This window comes from Lichenostomus cassidix, chromosome 8 (genome assembly GCF_008360975.1).
Source record: "Lichenostomus cassidix isolate B80296 chromosome 8, HeHo_3.0, whole genome shotgun sequence".
Lineage (NCBI taxonomy): Eukaryota > Metazoa > Chordata > Aves > Passeriformes > Meliphagidae > Lichenostomus > Lichenostomus cassidix.
This window is the reverse complement of record NC_139489.1, coordinates 10,088,657-10,106,985: the sequence shown is the minus strand read 5'-3', so window position 1 is coordinate 10,106,985 and position 18,329 is coordinate 10,088,657. Positions and strand designations below refer to the sequence as shown.

At 50.2% G+C, this 18,329-nt stretch overlaps 1 protein-coding gene across 9 annotated transcripts in view; it reads left to right on the top strand.

Annotated features, from left to right (window-relative positions):
- The first annotated feature begins 9,226 nt into the window (after positions 1-9,226).
- Positions 9,227-18,329, top strand: part of ST3GAL3 (ST3 beta-galactoside alpha-2,3-sialyltransferase 3) — a 174,181-nt gene continuing 165,078 nt past the window's right edge. For 6 of the 9 annotated variants that reach the window (XM_085067802.1, XM_085067799.1, XM_085067803.1 and 3 more), the window contains exons 1-2: positions 14,810-14,945; positions 15,026-15,170. In XM_085067802.1, coding sequence (XP_084923928.1) covers positions 15,056-15,170 — 115 coding nt within the window. In that variant the 5' untranslated portion in view covers positions 14,810-14,945; positions 15,026-15,055. Of the gene's footprint in view, positions 9,248-14,207; positions 14,318-14,809; positions 14,946-15,025; positions 15,171-18,329 lie in introns of those variants that run through there. The other 3 variants (XM_085067798.1, XM_085067797.1, XM_085067804.1) reach the window with 3 other exon arrangements.

The following is an 18,329-nucleotide window of genomic DNA, read 5'->3' as shown; positions in this document are numbered from 1 at the left end:
GGTTTTTTTGGAAGTGTTTTTATCCCTTTTACAGCATCATTCTGGTGAGGGTGAGGTGCTGCCAGATTATCAGCTGGTCAGGTGTTTCTTGAATATGTTCAGTACAAAATCATGCTTAATGTACCCCACAGGAGCTCTGGTGGACGTTTGTTAAGTCCATTGTATGTGGTGCTGCAGGCAGTAGACGTCTTTACTTTTCATGAAGCTTCCATCTGTGACTGTTTCAGGTTGGACCCACAAGAAGCATTTTTTTGTATAAACAAATAGAGGCTTGCCCTTAATTCAGGATGAGCTTCACAAGTCAGTGGTAACTTTCCATAAGATTTAAAAAGGTGACTATATTTTTTGTAAAGCACCTGATTGCAATAATGTTTCTGCATATAGCTGGAATTCTAAGAAACCTCTTTTTATCAGCAGACTTCTCAGATGTCCAGAGGCAGTACTGTCAGTAGTAGGACCCATTCTCCTTGTTTCTTCTCTCTTCCTGGTATTTTGAGCTGGGTTGAATTGATTCTGCAGTGTTTGAGGAGCATAGTCACATATCCTGAGGCTTCCAATGCATCTCTGTTCTTCCATTCTTTAACTGGGCCCCTGTTGTCTGACATGTCTGCAGTTGTGCTTGTTTTTTAATGGAACATGGGGTGAAATCAAGACTCTGGTGGCCTGTATGTTTTCAGTTTCCTCAAGAAATAAATCTAATTTCAAAAAAGATGATCTGTAAACTAATTTAAAAACTAAAGCAATGGAACTTGGAAATTCTCATCATGCTTCTAATTTTTCTATTAGCATTATTCTTTTCTAATATTCATCTCCTTAATGCTTGTCTAGTGAGTCTTAAGGTGTCGCTCAGAGACCTAAGTGGAGTTCTGTTATTTAAGGACTCAGTCCAGCTTGTCTTTTTAACTAGAACAGGGATGGAATCACAGAGTTATCTCTCCTCATTGAAACACAGAGCTGAGACATCTGCAGCAAGAACTGAGTTGCCTTAAGTTCCCTCTGTAGCTGAGAGTACCAGAAGAGGAGTCATCAGAAAATCTTTACCTGGGCACAGTCTCAGACAGCTCTGTTCCTTACTTTGGTGTTGACTCTTGAATTTCACAGTGCTGGTTAAGACCTGCTGAACTGGCAGTCAGGAAAAGGAGATACTTCTACTTTAGCTCAGGGATTTTTGTTACTGATACACCAAGTGACCTTGGAAGAATTTGCTTATTGTAGTGTTATTTCAGCTCGCATCTTTGGAACTTAATGTGCCAGGTATTCCTGGAGCCAGCTTGTGTAGTTTGGGGAAAATGATAATGTCTCCTTTTCTTTGACAAATTTGTAGATACTGCACAAAACCTTTCAGTGTGGGCATTTAGATTAGTGTAAAGTGTGTAGTATTTTCAGTTCAATATGAACAGCAATGAATGGGGTATTGCTGAAAGTCAAAATAAGCCTTTTTCCTCTTTTCCCATAATCAGTCTTTATTTTATTGTATTGCTCTTAGAGCTGTTGCACAGCTTTATATTTTTCCGTTAGATGAATGAAGAGTGCAGCATTTCAGGTGGGGTTTGTTGCTTGGTTCCAGTAATGAGCATAGCTGAGTGTATCTGCAGTTTGCTTTGACCTCACCAGAATGGTCTCCAGAGGAATGGGAAACATTCACCTGATTGCTATCTTTTGATGAAGCTATGGCAGATCCATGCAGAAGCATTGCCACAGCCTCCTTGCTGCAGCATGAGTAATACGACAACACCAGCATCAAAACAGTTCTGACAGCACCTAGCAAATGAGGGAAATGTGTGGGAAGGTACTAGAAAAAGATTTAAATGGTGTAGTATGTGTGTTAATTTTGAAACAAAACTGAGTGAGGTAGGGGAGCCTGAGAAGAGGTGTCTTTGGCCTGGAATTCTGTTTAGGAAGCGTTCCCACTGTTATGAATGGTTCTGGTGGGCTGTGAACACCTTCAGTACATGATGCAGGAGAGAAATGAAACAGGCCTGCTGTCTGGGCTCTTCTACTTCCCATGAGTTACTGCCTGGCAGCGTGGGACCCTCATGCTGCCCAACACACCAGGAACTGAGATGCTCTCACCATTACCCACACTGCTGGCTAAAGGAAGGGCTGCCTCCTCACAGGCTGTAGGCAAGGTGGTTGGCTCGTTTTCATATCCAGGCTGAAGTCCTTCTTACAGAGTTAGTCCTTCTTATAGAGGAGCAAACCTGTCTTTACAGCCCAACAAGTATGCTATAGACCAAAGCAAACTACTTCATGAAGTATAGTGACTCAATCCCACAGTCTTGCTGAATGTAGGGAGGCATGGCAGCATGTTGTACCCATGGACCTCCTGAGACACTTCAGACATGGGGACCAGATGGTTGTGAACGTGAGCTGATGGTAGTTAACATGCTTGGACTCTCCTCAAGTGCTGCTGCTTCTCTTGAATACAGTATCTCTGCAACTTTTGGGTTAATTTTCTTGCCTATCCTCACAGCAGAAGTTAACTCAAACTTCATTCCTGATAGCCACAAGCAATTAAAAAGAAGCGACAGTATCCTGGGTGCAGGATATGAATGCCTTTAGTGTGGGTGGTGGGTGCTAACAGGCTGCAGCTGCAGAGGAGCAATTAACTTGCAGACAGTTCCATGAAAAAAGGGAGTGGTGTGATACAGGAGAGCAAGGAAACTGGTGATGGGGAGCAGCTACTCTGAAGGGCTGAGCAGCTTGTGTGGTTGGAGCTGCATTTGCCTGTGGTGGATGGCTGCCCAGGCCACTTGGCTCTGCAGCAGGAACACAGCTTTGCTTGTCCAGGCCTAGCAGAGCCAGGGCAGCATGAAGAAAGTACTTGTGTTGGCAGCCAGAGATGGGTCTGTCCTGAGTCCTCTCTGGCTTTCCCAGTTCCAGCTGGATAGATGTTTCCAAACACTATTAACAGCTGGTGTCCACAGGGACTGGCAGAACTGTAAATGGTCCTATTCTGCCTTTCTGCCTCTCGTATGCAGAGGTAGCACAGGGTATCCTGCTTGGACCCTGAGCCATCCACGCAGTGGGGCTGGGGCCAACCCTGCTCTTCCTCACTGGTTGGAGGGTGACTCCTGTGGTCTGCAGTGCTGTCACCAGCAAGGAGACCCCCAACTTGGGCCCTCAGCACTGTGCAGAGCCTGGCAAGAGGAAAGGACAGAAAAAGAGATCTTGGCTCTTCTCCCTCCCCAGTGGAAGCGGGTGAGGGGCTGCCAAGGGCTTTGCAGCAGGAAGAAGAAAGAGAGCGTTCATAGGAGCTGCATGACTCTGAGCTGCTGGGCTGGGAGCCAGGCACGTCAGCACCTGATGGGCCAGCACGAGGAAGGGCTTCTTGATCCTCACCTTCTCCAGAGGAGCCCTTTCAAGGCATTCCAGCCCAGTGTAGTGAGGTCTCTCCTGCCCCACTGCCCTGCCTGTTCTGTGCTGGACTGTTGCCTGTGTGGGGCATTGCCCTGACACAGTATGCTGGGGAGGTCTTTCCCCGGGAGCCTGGTTCCTTCACTGCTGCCCTGGACCATGCTGGCTGAGACAGCTGCCCAGGATCCCTCCTCCCTATGTCCTCCACTCTCTGTCATCTTGTGAGGGCAGATTTGCAGGACCTGGGTCAGTCCTTTGCCCATCTGTGCAGACTGCAAAGCAGCAGCCTCCAGTCAAGCGCTGGCTGTGTGGAGGCTGAACACTCAGCGAGAGTGCAGGGCTGGGGCCATGGGGGTGATCTTTGGGGACTGGACAGTCATCACCTCTCAGAGCATATCCTCACCCCTTCTCCACGCAGGCTGGAGCCTGCCTGGAGAATCCTTCCTCTAGAAGCCACTGGACAGAAGAGCTCTTGTGCAGCCTTTTTGGAGAGGTGCCTGGTACCTGCTGAGGCAGACTTTCCACTTCACAGTGAACAGATGCCTGGCTGTGACTGGGCCATATGGTGTTATGGTCTCAGTCCTCTCCCAGCACAAACCTGTCCTCCAGCCCTACAAGCAGGTGAGGTTGCTCAGGGCTCTGCTCCCTGGGGACAGCTCCCTGCAGGCTGTGGGAGCTGCCAAGAGTCTGGTGCAACAGGTCCGTGCTTGGAGCATGTCCGTCTGAGGAGTGCTGTCCAGTTGGTGTGGCCTTGGCATTGTGTCACCATTCCAGGAGAGGTTTGGCTGTGCAGAGGGCTTGCACTGCTGGCCCAGGATCTGACAAAAGCACACCATGCAGTGGGGGTGAGTAAACAGCACTTCAGATTTGTGGTCAGGGATACTTGTGACATCCTGGGGACACCTATGAGGCTGGGATGAAATCTGGCTCTGCCTGCTGGCCAAGGGACTACGTCAGAGCCAGAATTTCTGGGGCTGGATTCATGACCTTAGCCTGTAAGCCATTCCTACAAGAGCTGGTACATCCTTCCTGACTTCTCCAGCAGTGTCTCCGCTCATTTTCCCACTCAGGTTTATTGAATGAACGATTGCCCAAGGCTCAGCATCAGCAGCTGTGCTCACTGTCAGGCCCTGTGGACTTGGGACATGGAGGGATGGGAAGGGCAGAGCTGGCAGCTTTGCTCTTTGGCAGCATGTTGCAGGGCATGAGGCCAGCCAGGCCTCTTCCTGACCGTGCTGCAAACTTGGCCCCTTGCTCTTGTGTTCCTCTGGCTTTTTCTGTGGGTTGAGGGCTCATCCCACTCCTGCTGTGGCTGCTCTCCTAACTTGCCCTCCAGCTCCCTGTGCCTCTGTTCTTGCACATGCAGTGCTGTCAGCTCAGCTGCCTGGGTGCACTTCTGACTCGTCATGTGCTGCCTGGGCAGCTCCCCATTTCATCATCGTTAGGGGTGTTCATGGCAGTGGGCTGTGAAACTCCCTGCTCCCCTTTTCCCCATCCTGCTCAGTCCCATGCACACAGGAGGGACAATGCTTATGGAGCTGTCTGTCTGCCCTGCCCAGGACATCCCCATTGGTGATGCTGTGCCTGGCTGGGATGCTCTGTGCTCTGTCCCTGGCACCCCTCTGCTATGGAGATTTCTGCAGCACAGCACAGGATCTGAATATCCACTGCAGGGCAGAGGAGCTGGTGCTGCCCCAGGCACTCTGGCAGGGACCAGCCATTTCCATCTGCATAAGGGAGACTGTAGCACATCCACCATCAACCCACTCTGGGATATTTTTAGTCCTGGCTGTGCTGATGAGAGAGAGATGACAGGCTCATTCCACATCCGGACCACGCGATGCCTCTCCCAGCTGCAGCCACCTGGAGCAATGGGAGAAGTGTGGGCAATTCCCCTAGGGAAGGCAGCACTGACCGGGTGCTGTGGCTCTGGGCTTGCTGGGAGCAGCTACTGGTGCAGGATACCACCATCCTTCTCCCTCTGAACTCTCATGCAGCTTCAATGGCTCTTGACCTTGAGGGTATTTCCTGGCTTGTGAAGGAAAAGGAGGGAGGAATCTGATGCTGTGGGACTGAAGCACGGGCAGTGACGTGCTCACACATGGTTACTCTCTGTCACAGAAATGGGGAGCCCCTTCAGCTGAGGAGTTTGGTCTTTTTGCAGGGCCTTGGGCTTGCAAAATTCTGTGGTAGAAAGGATCAAAGCTTCCCCTTCTCATCAGAGCCCTGTGTGGGGCTGCAGCTGGTTAAATGGAGGGAGTAGTGACTGGGAGCAGATGCTGGAGGACAGGAGATCTGGGACATGAGGCCATCTCCTTTGGCCAGGCTTGTCTGAAGCTGGTCCCTCAGCGCTGCTGGGGAGGCCTGGCATGAAACAGTTGCCTGATGCCCCGGCTACACACAGTGACACAGTGCTGCTGGGAGGTGACAGTGCCAAGCCATGACTGTCCTAGGTGCTGGCAGAGGGGAGAACTGTCCAACACAGGGTCTGTGGCTGGGTTGAAGGGGAGCAGGGCTGGGCTGGGGCAGGCTGGTCTACCCAGCTTCACACCAGGGCTCACATGCCAGCCCAGGTGGATTGTAGGTGCTGGACTCTGAACACAGGACTTGGCTGGATGGCTGTGCAAATCAGCAGTGCTCATCTACCCCATCCACATAGAACCAGTCTCTCAGGGAGGGTGTCACTGGTACCAACACCTTGCTGTGGTTGGCTTCCCCCATCCCTGCATTGGAAGGACCAGTCCAGCTGCAGGTGCAAACCTCCCTCAACTGGCTGCTGAGACTTGGGAAGTTCCAGCCTGGAGCAGCTGCTTCTGCCTGACCTTGTGGACTTGAGAGCAACCCCCAGCACAGCGCTGGTTCAGGTGGTGGCTGCAGAAAGTTCATATGCCCTTGGCTGCGGCACAGGGAGCTGGTTCCCATGGAGCAAGTTGAAAAAGCTTTGCTGGAGAGGCTGAGCTCTGTCCCCACCTTCTTGTGTGCTGGGTGGGGTGGGCTGCAGCCCCTGCACCCTCCCACACAGGTCCTATGACCACCGCCATTCTGCGTGGCTCCCCTCCTTTCTTCCTTTTCCCAAAATGGAGCAGATAAGGCTCAGGAGTGGGGAAGGAAGGCACTGGGGCATGGCAGAGCTACCTCAGCTGGGCTCCTGCCAGCCCAGTGCCCCATGCCAGGCAGCTGTTCTCATGACCACAGGTGAAGCCAGCAGCACCAGCACCTCCTCCCACCACCCTCTCAGTGACTGCAGCATTTGAGGTGCCTGGTGCTTTCCCTTCCTCCTGCCTCTCCTTGCCTCCTGACCTTGCTACTTCCCAACTCCTTGATCCCTTTTCTGAGCATCATGCTTGCCCTGGTCTCAGATGAGTAGGCAGTGGGATGCTGTCAAGAGCATCTTCTCTCTGGGCACGTGGCCCTGCACCCTGGGAGGTGTTGATGTCCTTGGTGCATCACCAGGTTTTGAGAGGGGCAGTCACCCACACAGGGGTGCAACCTGTGGCTCTGCAGACAAGGCATGCCCTGGGAGTTGCTTACTAGAGGCAGTGTGGCCAACCATTTCCTCTGGGCATATGGGGAAGACATAAGAGTGACACAAATGGGGAAGGTTTCTAAACCTGGAGACTGATTTGGGCGCTTGTGCTGTTGTGCTTATGCTGTGGGTTTTTGCATCAGCTCACTTGGGCACATATGGAAGAGACAAGTATGAGTAACAGAGCTGTGTTGTATGAAGGTTGCCAGTGCATTATTTTGGTTCAGAGGCTCCAGTTCACCAGGCACAAGGAGCAATGGAGAGGAAGTTCAGGTTGAACAGGATGAAAAGAGGATGAGGATGAAACAGGACCAGTGGCCCCATCAACACAGCTAAAGGTGCACAAGGGATTGTTTGCTCCAGTACAAATAATTAAGTACTGAATCTCCAGTCTGGAAATGAGGCATTCCCTGGGTCAAGGGCTGGCAATGAGCACTGCTGCAGGCACTGTAATGCCACAGAGCCAGCTCAGGCTGTTGTACCTGTTTTTAGAAAGACGTGCATGAGCTGGAAGAGCAGGGAAACAAAATTGTCCTCAGGCAGAGCCCGCTGCACCTTCCCCACTGCCTTCTCTGGCATGCAGGAATCAGTCCTGGCCTTCTTTTTGCTGCTGGAGCTGTTTGGACAGGAGATCAGGAGGGGTGCGTACAGGTCAGGGCAAAACAGCAACCACCTCCATGTGGCATCTCTTCTTTGTGCCAAGACACAGATGTCAAAAAATTAATGTTGAGACCATTTAAACTTACTTTGCAAGCTGCTGCATGGTGTGGATGGCTGCCCCTGCAGCCTTCAGTGACCATGCTGTACTTGATTTCAGGCTTGAGTTTTTCCCCTCTTCAACTTCTCACCTTTGGCTCCTGCACTTCCTTCTGCCCATACCAGTGCTCCATTCCCTCTGGCAATGAGGAGACCCTCTCCTGAGGCAGTGAAGTAGCCTGTACTCCTCACAACCTATACAGCCTTATTTGCCACATTTCCAAACCTTAGCTCCTTTTTTGTGGTGGTGTTGCTGCTCCTTGGGATTTCTGTGGCTGTTCTGAAGTTTGGAGAGCTGGACTAGACATCAAGCTGGCTTTGCCAGAGCTGTACCTCTGCTTAGAAATCCCCTCCATGCCCCTCTGACTCATGGCTCTCAGAGCCAAGGTGCTGTGCTGCAGGCTCATAACAGCAGTCACATGTGGGGACACCTATTTTTCAGTCTTTTCTCCTTAATTCCACCTCCCACCCCTGTTTTCAGGGAGATTCTGCACCCTGTGGTACAGCGTGTCCTCTCCATTCCCAACAACCTTCCTTTGCAGCCCATCACTTGTTGTGATCATTTTCCCAGGCCATTCAGCTCATGCTGCAGCAGCAAGCAGACTTCAGTGTTTTATCAGCCCCACATGTAAGCTTTCATCTTGTCATCCAGACAATCCAGTGCTACTAAATGGCATTGGACCAGGGGTCACTGGGGGTCTAAGTACAGTTTCTATTGTTGATGTCTCCCCATAAAGGCTTGGCTCACTGACAGATCTCAGAATGTAGCTGTTAATACGTGTAGTCGTTAATCTACTTGAGTCTTACTAATTCTTTATAATACATACTTTCAATTAAAATCCTACAGCATTATTGAGAGCAGCAAGAAGGCAAAGTGCTCTCTATAGATGTTCATGCTCTCAGCAGCCAGAACTTTCCTTTTACCCAGGAAGAAGTTTCCCTGCAAGGTCTGTGCTTTGTAATAGCCTCTTAGCTGTGCTCTCACCTACCCAGTGGCAGTCTGGGTCTCTGCCATTTCTCTGCCCTTTGCTTTGGATTATGCTGGCCTCCTACGAGCTGACCATTCATTAAAAATTAACGTGTGTTTAGGAGAGTCTGTGATTAAGTAATGAAAATGTTTGCAAATTACTTGGGCCTGTGGCATGAGTGTGGCTGGTTTGGGGAGCTGCAGCCTCTCCTTGTGCCACTGTTTTGCCAAATTCCCTCCTCTCTGTGACAGCACGTGAGATGGAGTCACTCCTGCCACTCCTGTTTGAGAGGAAGCAGTGGCTGAATGGTACCTGCCCACCTCACCTGAATCTTCCAGCTATTTTTATGGCATGAAAGGGGATGGAGTAATGCCTGGCTGGAGGGCCCAAAATGAAGGTTCATCACATCCATTGAAGTTCATGGCCATCACTGTTCTAACCGTCTCTGAAATTCAGGTTTATTCAAGAATCATCTCAGAAACTCAAGGACAGCACTCCTAGCTTTGGAGAGGCAGTACTTCCACATTTGGAGCTGGGCTCCTTCAAGGTTCCTGCAGCTCTGGCATGAAGAAATGCACTGTGATATCCAGTGATGGCACAGGGGCTGAACAAGATTCCCTATTCAACTTCCAGATCTCAGGTAGGCTTCACTGGGGAGGCTGCTGGGGGGATGTTATTTGAGCTTGTCTCTTAAGGAGTAGAATTAAAGATGGAACCTTTATCTAGCCTAGTGTTTTTAAGTGGCTGTGTTCATGGTGTGCAGCCTGGCAACTGGTCAGTGCACAGATTCCACAGGGACTGCTGTGACTCTGAACAGGTTGGGTAAAATGTTAACAGGCATTGCAAAAGATTTCCCAGCCACTCAAACCAGCCTGGATGCCAGCAGGCACTGCTTGGTTCTGTGCTCTCCTCTCTTTCACGGCACACCAACTTACTGGGAGCGGGACATTTGCTCCTGGATAGCTCACCAGGACTCAGTAAACCTTCCTAAGGCCTGCCTGGCTCAGCTCCCTAAGTCCCCCCAAACGTGGCAACCATGACATCCATGATTCTAGAACAGGTAGCAAGTGAGGGAGGTGTGTGGGAGTGGAGATGTCCCCAACCACCAAACTCTATTCATCAGTTCCTGGATGCGCAGCTGAAATACAGGTGGTTCTAACCTGCCAGCAGGGGATCTGAGAAGGATTTGGGACAATCCTGCCTGAATGCTTATCCTGACGCTAGGGTAGAAAGGACTAATGCAGCCCTTTAAGAGAGAAAATAGGAAAAAGCAGATTAAATCCCTGTGTCAAAGCATTAGGGAGGCTCATTGTGGGATTCTACATCTTGAAAAGGATTCAGGAAAATCAGAGATGCTCTATAGAGCACAAACGCAAAAAATGGCTCGAGGGTGGGAGGAAAAGCCTGGCAGAAAGAGAATTAAGCGACTCAGTATATTTAGCTTTTCAGAAAGACGGATGAGAGGGGGTTTGCTTGCAGCATATGTGTAGTGTCACAAAGAGAAAATGCCAGGCTCTGAAAGGCTCTTTAATCAAGCAGAAGGCAGAACAAAATGGTATGTCTGCAAGCTGAAGCCAGACACAGGGAGGTGGGATGCTCTTCTGAACGTGAGGGTGAGGGACTCCTGAAACAGACCCAGAAAAGTGGGAGTCTCCAATGCTTGTCTTCAGTTCAACCCTACCTCTTGTCTTGGAAACTATGAGTGAACCAAACACAGTGTGTTGGAACTACTGCAACGAGATGAACTGCTGAGCAGGGTGCTGGCCAGGGGCTTGCACTCACATGGCCACCTGCCAGGCAGGACCACTGGGTCACTTCATCTGAGGAAGACCCTGGGAAACCTGGTCTGGTCAGGCTGAGCACTTGGGGAGCTGATTGGGCAGGCTCCAGATGTTTGCCTGCACCCAAAGTGGTAAGTGTGATTCTTTGCTATTGAAAACATCTGGAGGGTGGCAGAATTTTGAGCCAAATTCAGATTGTTTTAACTTGTGTGGACCTGGTGCTGATGCTGTTTAACATTTCTGTTCTTAGAGTAGCCAGAGCACGAGAAATGTAAAGTGTTCTCCACAGTCTGATCACGCTCAGAGTCTGCATTAAGGAATAATATGCAATGAGTGTGTGAGATGAAACAAGTTTGGTCAGAGAGATAAGACAAACTACAAGTGTCTTACAGCCCAGATTGCATTCCTCCAGCCTGTGCATCAGCAGAGGTAATCTCTGCCTAGCCATTACTGGAAAGAGATCTTTGCTGTGGTATAGTGTTATTTAATTAATCATAAAATACTGCATTAATTAGTATCAGGTCTGATTTGATGACATTTAATTTGGGGAGAAGGATTACAGTGTGAGTATTAGAATGGCAATTTTTATAGGGTAAGGAAACAAAATGAGATTAGAAGTCTCTATGAAGGAAGCCTGGAGGTTGACGTATGTGTGTTTGGCATCTGATGCAGATAGTTACTGTGTAACTTTATTTACTGGTGGGAAAAGAACCTATAGCTGTTATGTATGAGTCCCCCACCATACCATGTGTGGCTCAGCCACCATGAAAGAAAAAAGCAGGCAGGTGTTAGTTCAGTGGGAACGCCTTGTGGTGCTCAGTGTCACGGATGAGGGGAATTAGCAGAGCAATTCTGGCATGCCCCAGGGAGGCTCCTTTCGAAAGAAGGGCAGAAGAAAGCTTTGCTTATGGTTACACTGGTGTGTCCAAGACATGCTTAGTCCAACATGACTGTCATCGGTGCTGCAGGGACACAGGAGTAAGACCCCTCACTGCCTGCTCCAAGCAGTGACCAGCCCTAACTGTCTTGCACTGCCTGTTTATGCAGTGACCAGCTGTGCCCTCTGCCAGAGCCTATTTTCCCCAGATCATGGCCAGTGTTGCTGCAGGAAATGCTCTGCAGATATGTGGGTAGCCATAGGCTCAGCAGGTTTGCTGCTTGTGGGTTCTATTGAGCAGGATGGGCTGCACCTTTTGCCCAATCATTTCGTCAGTTTGGCTTTGAAAAACTCCAGAGCATTCTGGAAAGCAGCACAGCAATATGATAGGATTTAATCAGACTTAATTATTCCCCTGCTGTCTATCTCCTAGCAACATCCAGCTTGACATCTGCCTGCGGATGAAATGTGTAAGCTAAGTAGGAACATGTTCAGACTAAAGTCCTGCTACTTGAACCAAATCACTCCACTAATCATTGCCTTAATTCATCTCATGGCCATCAGACAGCTGCCAGGCACTGGTACCTGATTTTCCAAGCTACACAGCACTCACCTTCTGATTTTTTTCCAGGCTGGCAAGAAGGGTGACTTCATCCTGGGCTCTTTCCAGCATGCTGACACCTGATAACGAGGGTAGAGTTTCCCGAGTGACAAACGCGGGCTCAGGAGCAAGCTCCAGCTTTGTCACTATCTGGCTTTGTGCTGTAGGTCCCTGCTTATCTCATCACTGAAATCAGATCACCTGGTGTACCTGCACACCGTGGGGTTCAAACGCAGTACAGTCGAGGGAGTTTAGGTGAGGCATGGGGACAGCTGGAGCAGATGTGGCGCAGTGGCAGCAGGCAATGCAGCAGCTCTGTGTCACGGGGACAAGGGCGTTTGAGGCAGGGAGAAGAGATCCAGCTTACGTGGATGTAGGGATGAAGAGGGAAAGAGAGGAGCAGGCATAAAGCAAGTGTTTATAAAGTAAAACTGGGCTCCAGCCAGACATGATGTGGCACAGGAGTTGGTGGGGTTGCTGGAAGAAATGAGCCTGGCAGCAGAGCCCTGGCCATTGGAGGAGACTGCCCAGGCCAGCACTGGCTGTGAGCTCACCATGAAGCTGGAGGGAAGGGAGCTGCCTCAGATGGGTGAGAGCAATGAGCATCCTGAGCAGGTCAGCCCTGTGTGCTGGGGGTTGGTGGGGCAGCAGCTGTGGGGCAGATGGACACGGATGCATGGATGTGGTTGTGTCCCCTTTCCACATCCCTCCTCAAGGGGATATTGCCAGTGATACCTGGGTGCTTGCATGAGTCTGTTGGTCTTCTGTGCTGTATCTAGAAGATGTTGCAACATCTAGAAGTCGTTGGTATCCAAAACCTAATGGTTTATCAGTGTGACGTGTCTCCCTTGCGTCTCTGTAGAGGAGCATGGCAGCTGTGGAAGCCTGGCTGTGTGGGTGTCACACTTGCAGCCAGCTTGCACTGACTTCATTTGTGGAGAACACAAAGTGGGGTTTCTGGCTGTGAAAGTGGAGCTGTATGAGCCCCACCAGCTCTCCCTGTGACCTGCAGGAACTCTGTCTTTTGTCAGCTGCCAGGGAACAGGCTCGGGCAGTGTTCAGCCAGCTCTATTCTGCTTTAGGTAGTGTCAACCATTCAATGTTGGCACCTGGGCTCACCTCAGGACGTGAGGTAGATGCCACCATGCAGGACATGATCCTACTTAGATTCCCTTAAAAATCACCTTTTGTTTTCCTTCTGTTATCAGTGACTCATGGAGGGTCACTGGGCAGGTCACTGAAGATGCATGTTTATTTCTTACAGTTTCTTTCAGATAACTTTCCCCTTCATTACTAATAATTTCCCTTTATCATTCCATCCCTGAGAGGCCTTATACTTGAGTTTGCCTAAGGAGCATTAGAACGCTGTGGGGCCAGCAACAACGAGGGCAATGCTGTGGGAAGAGTGCAGTGCAGGCTGGCCCCAGTGCTGCAGAGCTCACAGGGCAGCTTTGCAGCGAGAAGGTGGAAACAGTAACATCCCGGGAATCGCATGGAAGCTGCCCTGCCTGCACGGCGTGAGCTGTGCTGTGGAAGGGCAGCTGGCGGGGTCCGTGCAGCCTGGTGTGAGCCGGTGGCGGAGGCTGTGCCACACCGGGGAGGTGGCGCAGAGCCGTGCAGGGTGTGGACATGACTCGGGTGTGCAGAAGCCGGAGGTTGGTGTGAAGTCAGTGGCTGGACTGTGCCGCAAGGATAGGCGCTGTGTGGGGCAGTGACGGAAGCACCACAGGGTTGCGTTTCCCCGTGTCGTGCTTGGCTATGCAGAGCGGGGCAGAGCTGAGGGGCCATCGGAACAGTGCTCGCACCTGAAGGGAGACGCAGCGCATTCAACGCAGTGCCCGGTGGGCGGGCGATGTCCTGTCACGGCAGGAGCGAGCGGCCGGGCAGGAGCTGAGGTGCCTCAGCCGGGGGAAGGTGCAGCGCTGTGCGGTGACAATGCGGAGTCTGACAGCGGGTGCAGCGGTTGCAGGGGCCATCCAGTGCCATGCCTGGAGACCCCGCAGTGTGCTGGAGGTGCCACGGCGTGACCGGGGAGCGGCGCCGAGATCTGGTGGAGGAGCGATGCCCGGCAGCGGCCGTGAGGGCAGAAGGGCCGAGTCGGGCTGCCTCCCGCCGCGCCAGCACCGCGCGCCGATTCTGGGGCCGCGGGGGGAGCTCTGCGCACGCGCACCGCCGCCCTGCCGCAGCGCCCCTCCGCCGGGGACCCCCCGCCCGCGCGCCATTGGCTGCGGACACCTCCCGCGATTGGCCGGGGCGCGGCCCCCCGCGCCGTTCCATTGGCCGGCGGCGGCCGCTATGCGGGCTGGCCCCGCCCCGCTCCGGCGCGCCATTGGCGGCCGCGGCGCCCCCCGGCGGCGGGTCCCGCTGGGCGCGCCCGGCATGGCGGCGCCCGCAGCCCCGCGCCCGGGGGGCGCAGCCGGCGGCCGAGCGCCCGGGGCCGGCGGCGGCCGGGTGAGGAGGGGCGGGGAGGTAGCGGGCAGGGCCGGTCACGGCGGCCGGCGCGGCGAGCGGGGCCCGGCGGGGTGCGGCGCGGCGTAGCCGGTAGCGGAGCTCGGCGAGGCGGGGGCAGCCCGGCGGTGGCGACGTCGCTGCCCGTTCAAACCCGGGCTCCAGCCGGCCGCTGGCAGCTGTCAGCCGGCGGAGAGCTGCCGTCCTGCCCGGGCCCGGCGAGCCCGTCTCCCCGGGCGCCGGTACCGCCTCTAGGGCAGCGCGGAGCTGCCGGGACTCCGCGGCGCTGCAGCCGGACCGGCGCTGCTCCGGCCGCTCCCGCGGGCCCCGCCGTCCGCCGGACACCACTGCGCTGCGGGTTTGCTCTGTGGCGTGTCGGCAGGACACGATGCTCGCCAGGCCTGGGCGGCCAGGGCCGTGCTGGACTCGGTGATCTGAAGTGGGCAGGAGCGGGGCTGATGCCCTGTCACAGCGTGGCGGTGACTCCCCGCCTCTCGGGAGCGGCATTGACCCTTGTGACGGCCAGAACAGGCAGCTGTCTGGGGTGGGAGTTCTTGTTTCACTGGCGTGCTGTGGGCTAACGGGTGTGTTTTACCTTGTGGAGAGAAAGGTTTGGGATCTGTGCCTTATGGTGGGTATGGGATTGCGTGTTTTGGAGAGGATGCCCGCTGGAGAAGGTGGCTCCAACCTCAACCTGTTTTTCTTTCTCAGGTCATGTAGAAGAGCAGATTTAATGTGAAGATGGGAGTCTTGGTGTTTATGCGTAACCTGCTGCTAGCCCTCTGCCTCTTTCTGGTACTGGGATTTCTGTACTATTCTGCGTGGAAGTTGCACCTTCTCAGATGGGAAGATTCAAGTAAGTAGCAGCACGGTGCAACTGTTTCTGGGCTCCCTAAAATGTCTGTTACATAGTTGCAATAGTGGTGAGGTGACTCTGATTTAGTAGTATTAGAGGGATGTGACTAAGCCCACTCAAATGCTGGAGCTTTTAGTATGCTTAAGGGGTCGAATTTGTGACTACCTAATGCTCTTTATGGCTTTACTTTTATTACTGGGTACAAGAGAAGACTCATGCTTTATAAATCTCAGTTCTTGGAATATTTTGTATTAGTTTATGATTCCTAATTGTCGAAATAAAGAGTTTGTATATTGACGCTCTTGTTCCTTAAGTCTTCTGTACATTTTAAAATATCTAAGACAAGTTTGTTTTTTTTTTTCCTCTGGTGAATTTTGATTTCTTTTAATAATCATATATGCTGGTTATCTCATCATCCTACTTTGTCCTTCAGTAATCCTCATCTTCCATTTATCTTCCATGTTGTTATCTGCCAACTATCTGTCATCTAAAGGATGTCTCTCAACCTTTTTAAGTCCGAAGAGACATCTGACCTCATTGAATACAATCTGAGGATTGTACTGTGCAGTAAGGCCATAGGAGGTTACAGTTGCAATGAGGCAGAAATTAGGCTGAGGTTTGATTGCTCAGTTGCTGCACTTATTTTTGTTTGTGTTGATTGCTTTTTTGCCTGCATGCAAAAACTATTAGTTGAAAATATAAAAACAAGAGAACAATTCCCTCCTCTCCCCTCGTGCCCAAAACACAAGCTAGCCTTCCTTGCAGCTGTTCCACAGGCTATTTCGGATGTCTCAGAGCTGAGTGTTGCTCCCTGGATCAGCAGCTGAGAAACACTGATCCAGAACTGACAAGAAGCCGCTGGTCAAATTCCTTCTTTGCTGTATTGTGTTTCTGTGCATGCTGATAGAGGTTTCTTCTGCAATGCTTCTTAAACTTAGCATTTTTCTACCTCTGCATGCTCCAAGTCTGTTGTTACGTGCTCTTAAGAAGTTTTGCATGATGGCAGATGATGACTTGGACATGACACTTGTGCTGATGCACTGATTTTGACAGGAGAACTGCTAAGGTGCCTTGGACTAGAAAAGGTATTGTAAGACTGAATTTGTAAAAGGATATGCATAGTGTCTTTCAGAGCAGGGATTTTTTTTCCTTCATGTTTGTGTTTCAGAGAGAGAGTTAAAAGTCTTGGTTATTGAAAAGTAGCACTTTTGTTGCCAAGGTGTAGAAAATCCTTCCTGAAAGAAAATAAGTATTATAGTTAAAAGAATAGTTTTGCCATATCTGCTACCTCATGATGATCTGTTATGAAATTATATCACCTGACACCCTTTACTTCCTTCACACCACCAGGAAATCATGTTGGACTTCCAAAGGCCTGCAAAAAAACCCTTCATGCCACAACTTGTATGTGATCTTACATGTGAAGAAATAGCTATGTGTTTATGGGTCATACACCAAGGTGCTGGGGAGGGTTTTAACTGTCTTCAATCTTCCTCCAATCTTCCTCCAATCCTGGTGCCTTCAGCTTTGTGTGCCATTTGTTATTTTACACCATGTCAGTCCCTGGGGAGTTTTGTGGTAACTTTGGGTTGCAATGCAGTGTTGCAAATCTGTGTGCAAATGCTGTGGATTTCTATAAATGGAACACTTTTACCTGGAAAGATGACTCTAAGTTGCAGCCTAGTTAGAGTGATTTCTGATGAGTGCATTGGCTGCTTTTGGGTACCCAGGATTTTCAGACAGGAGCACCATGAGGTAACATAACAGATCTTTGGTTTGGTGTGTGTCTCCCTTTTTCTGATTTTTTATATAAAATGTGTTGGTCATTTATTCTTGGAAGCTGCAGTGCTTGCATTAAGCTTCTTCAACATGTACAAAGTGATGATGTTAGCTTGAAGATTAAGCTTACTGATCTTTATCAGTTGTCACAATTCATTTAGGCTGTACTGTTGTTCCTTCTAGCCACTTTTGTAGGTTGTGTCTTAAATACTGGGTGAAGTTCCTCGAAATGTAAGTGTAAGCGGCAGTCTAATGTAAAGGGGTGAGTGTTACTTTTGAAATGGTAAAGATGGTTTTCAGTTGGTCTTCAGAGTTTTGTATGTATCAAACCCCATTTTATTTATCATGTAATTTAACACTAGAGGAACTTATGCAAGTTTAAAGTACAAATGTAAAAGTCCATCTTGGGAAACTCGATATGAAGTGTCAATGTTAAGCTTCTATAAATCAGCATTTGGAAGTTAACAAATGCAGATTTTAATTGACTTGTTTAACTATGATTAGGCTTTCTTGAGAATGTGTAATATGATACGTTATATAACGGGGCAATTATACTTTGTATCTGCTGAAGGGGAGCCTCGCCTAGTTAAGTGCGTGAGACAGGTGGTGTGTGATAACCGTTGTGGTTTTATTTCCTGAATTACAATGTAGGATCGTGACCTTGTAAATTTCCTTAAGATTGATACGATAATGCTGGTGTTCGCAAAGGCAAAACTAAGTCAGGTGTGTTAATTTTGGGGTCCTTAAGAATCAAGGATTACTGATTTTGTGTGAGTTATCTTCTTATTAAATTATTTTCTCGTGACCGGTGTCTTTCATGTGTTTAATAGTGACTCCCTAGCTTCCGCAGTGACATTCGTCTTTGTTCTGTTCTTTGTGCTAGAGGAGGCATGAAACTAAGCTGATAGTTACACATGACACCCTTGCAAGCTCTTCAGGACTGGTTTTAGTAAACTTGACACCTGTGTTTAATCATGGAAACAAACAAATTTGTTATAGAGCATGGTGACACTTGATCTGCTTAATTGCTGCTTGTGTGGTTTGTTCATTTAATGTTTTAGAAGATGTCTGTGGATATCATTGTCATGGATGAATTTGAATAGTAACTGTATAAAGAATCTTGTCTCCCTGATACTTGGATGTTTGAGTATTTAGCTGCTACAATAAATGAATAGCTAAAGTAATTTGTTTATATGTACATCTGACCTCTACCAGAAAGGAGGCTAAACTTTGAAATAGACTGAAAGATACATATCAATGTTTCTCCTAATGTTCCCATAACGTTAAATGTTCTCCACTTAATGTTAAATCTGTCCTCCTTGAGTGATGCCTTAGTGAGTACTGTGAGATTATTCCCCTTCCTGTGCAACTCTACACCTT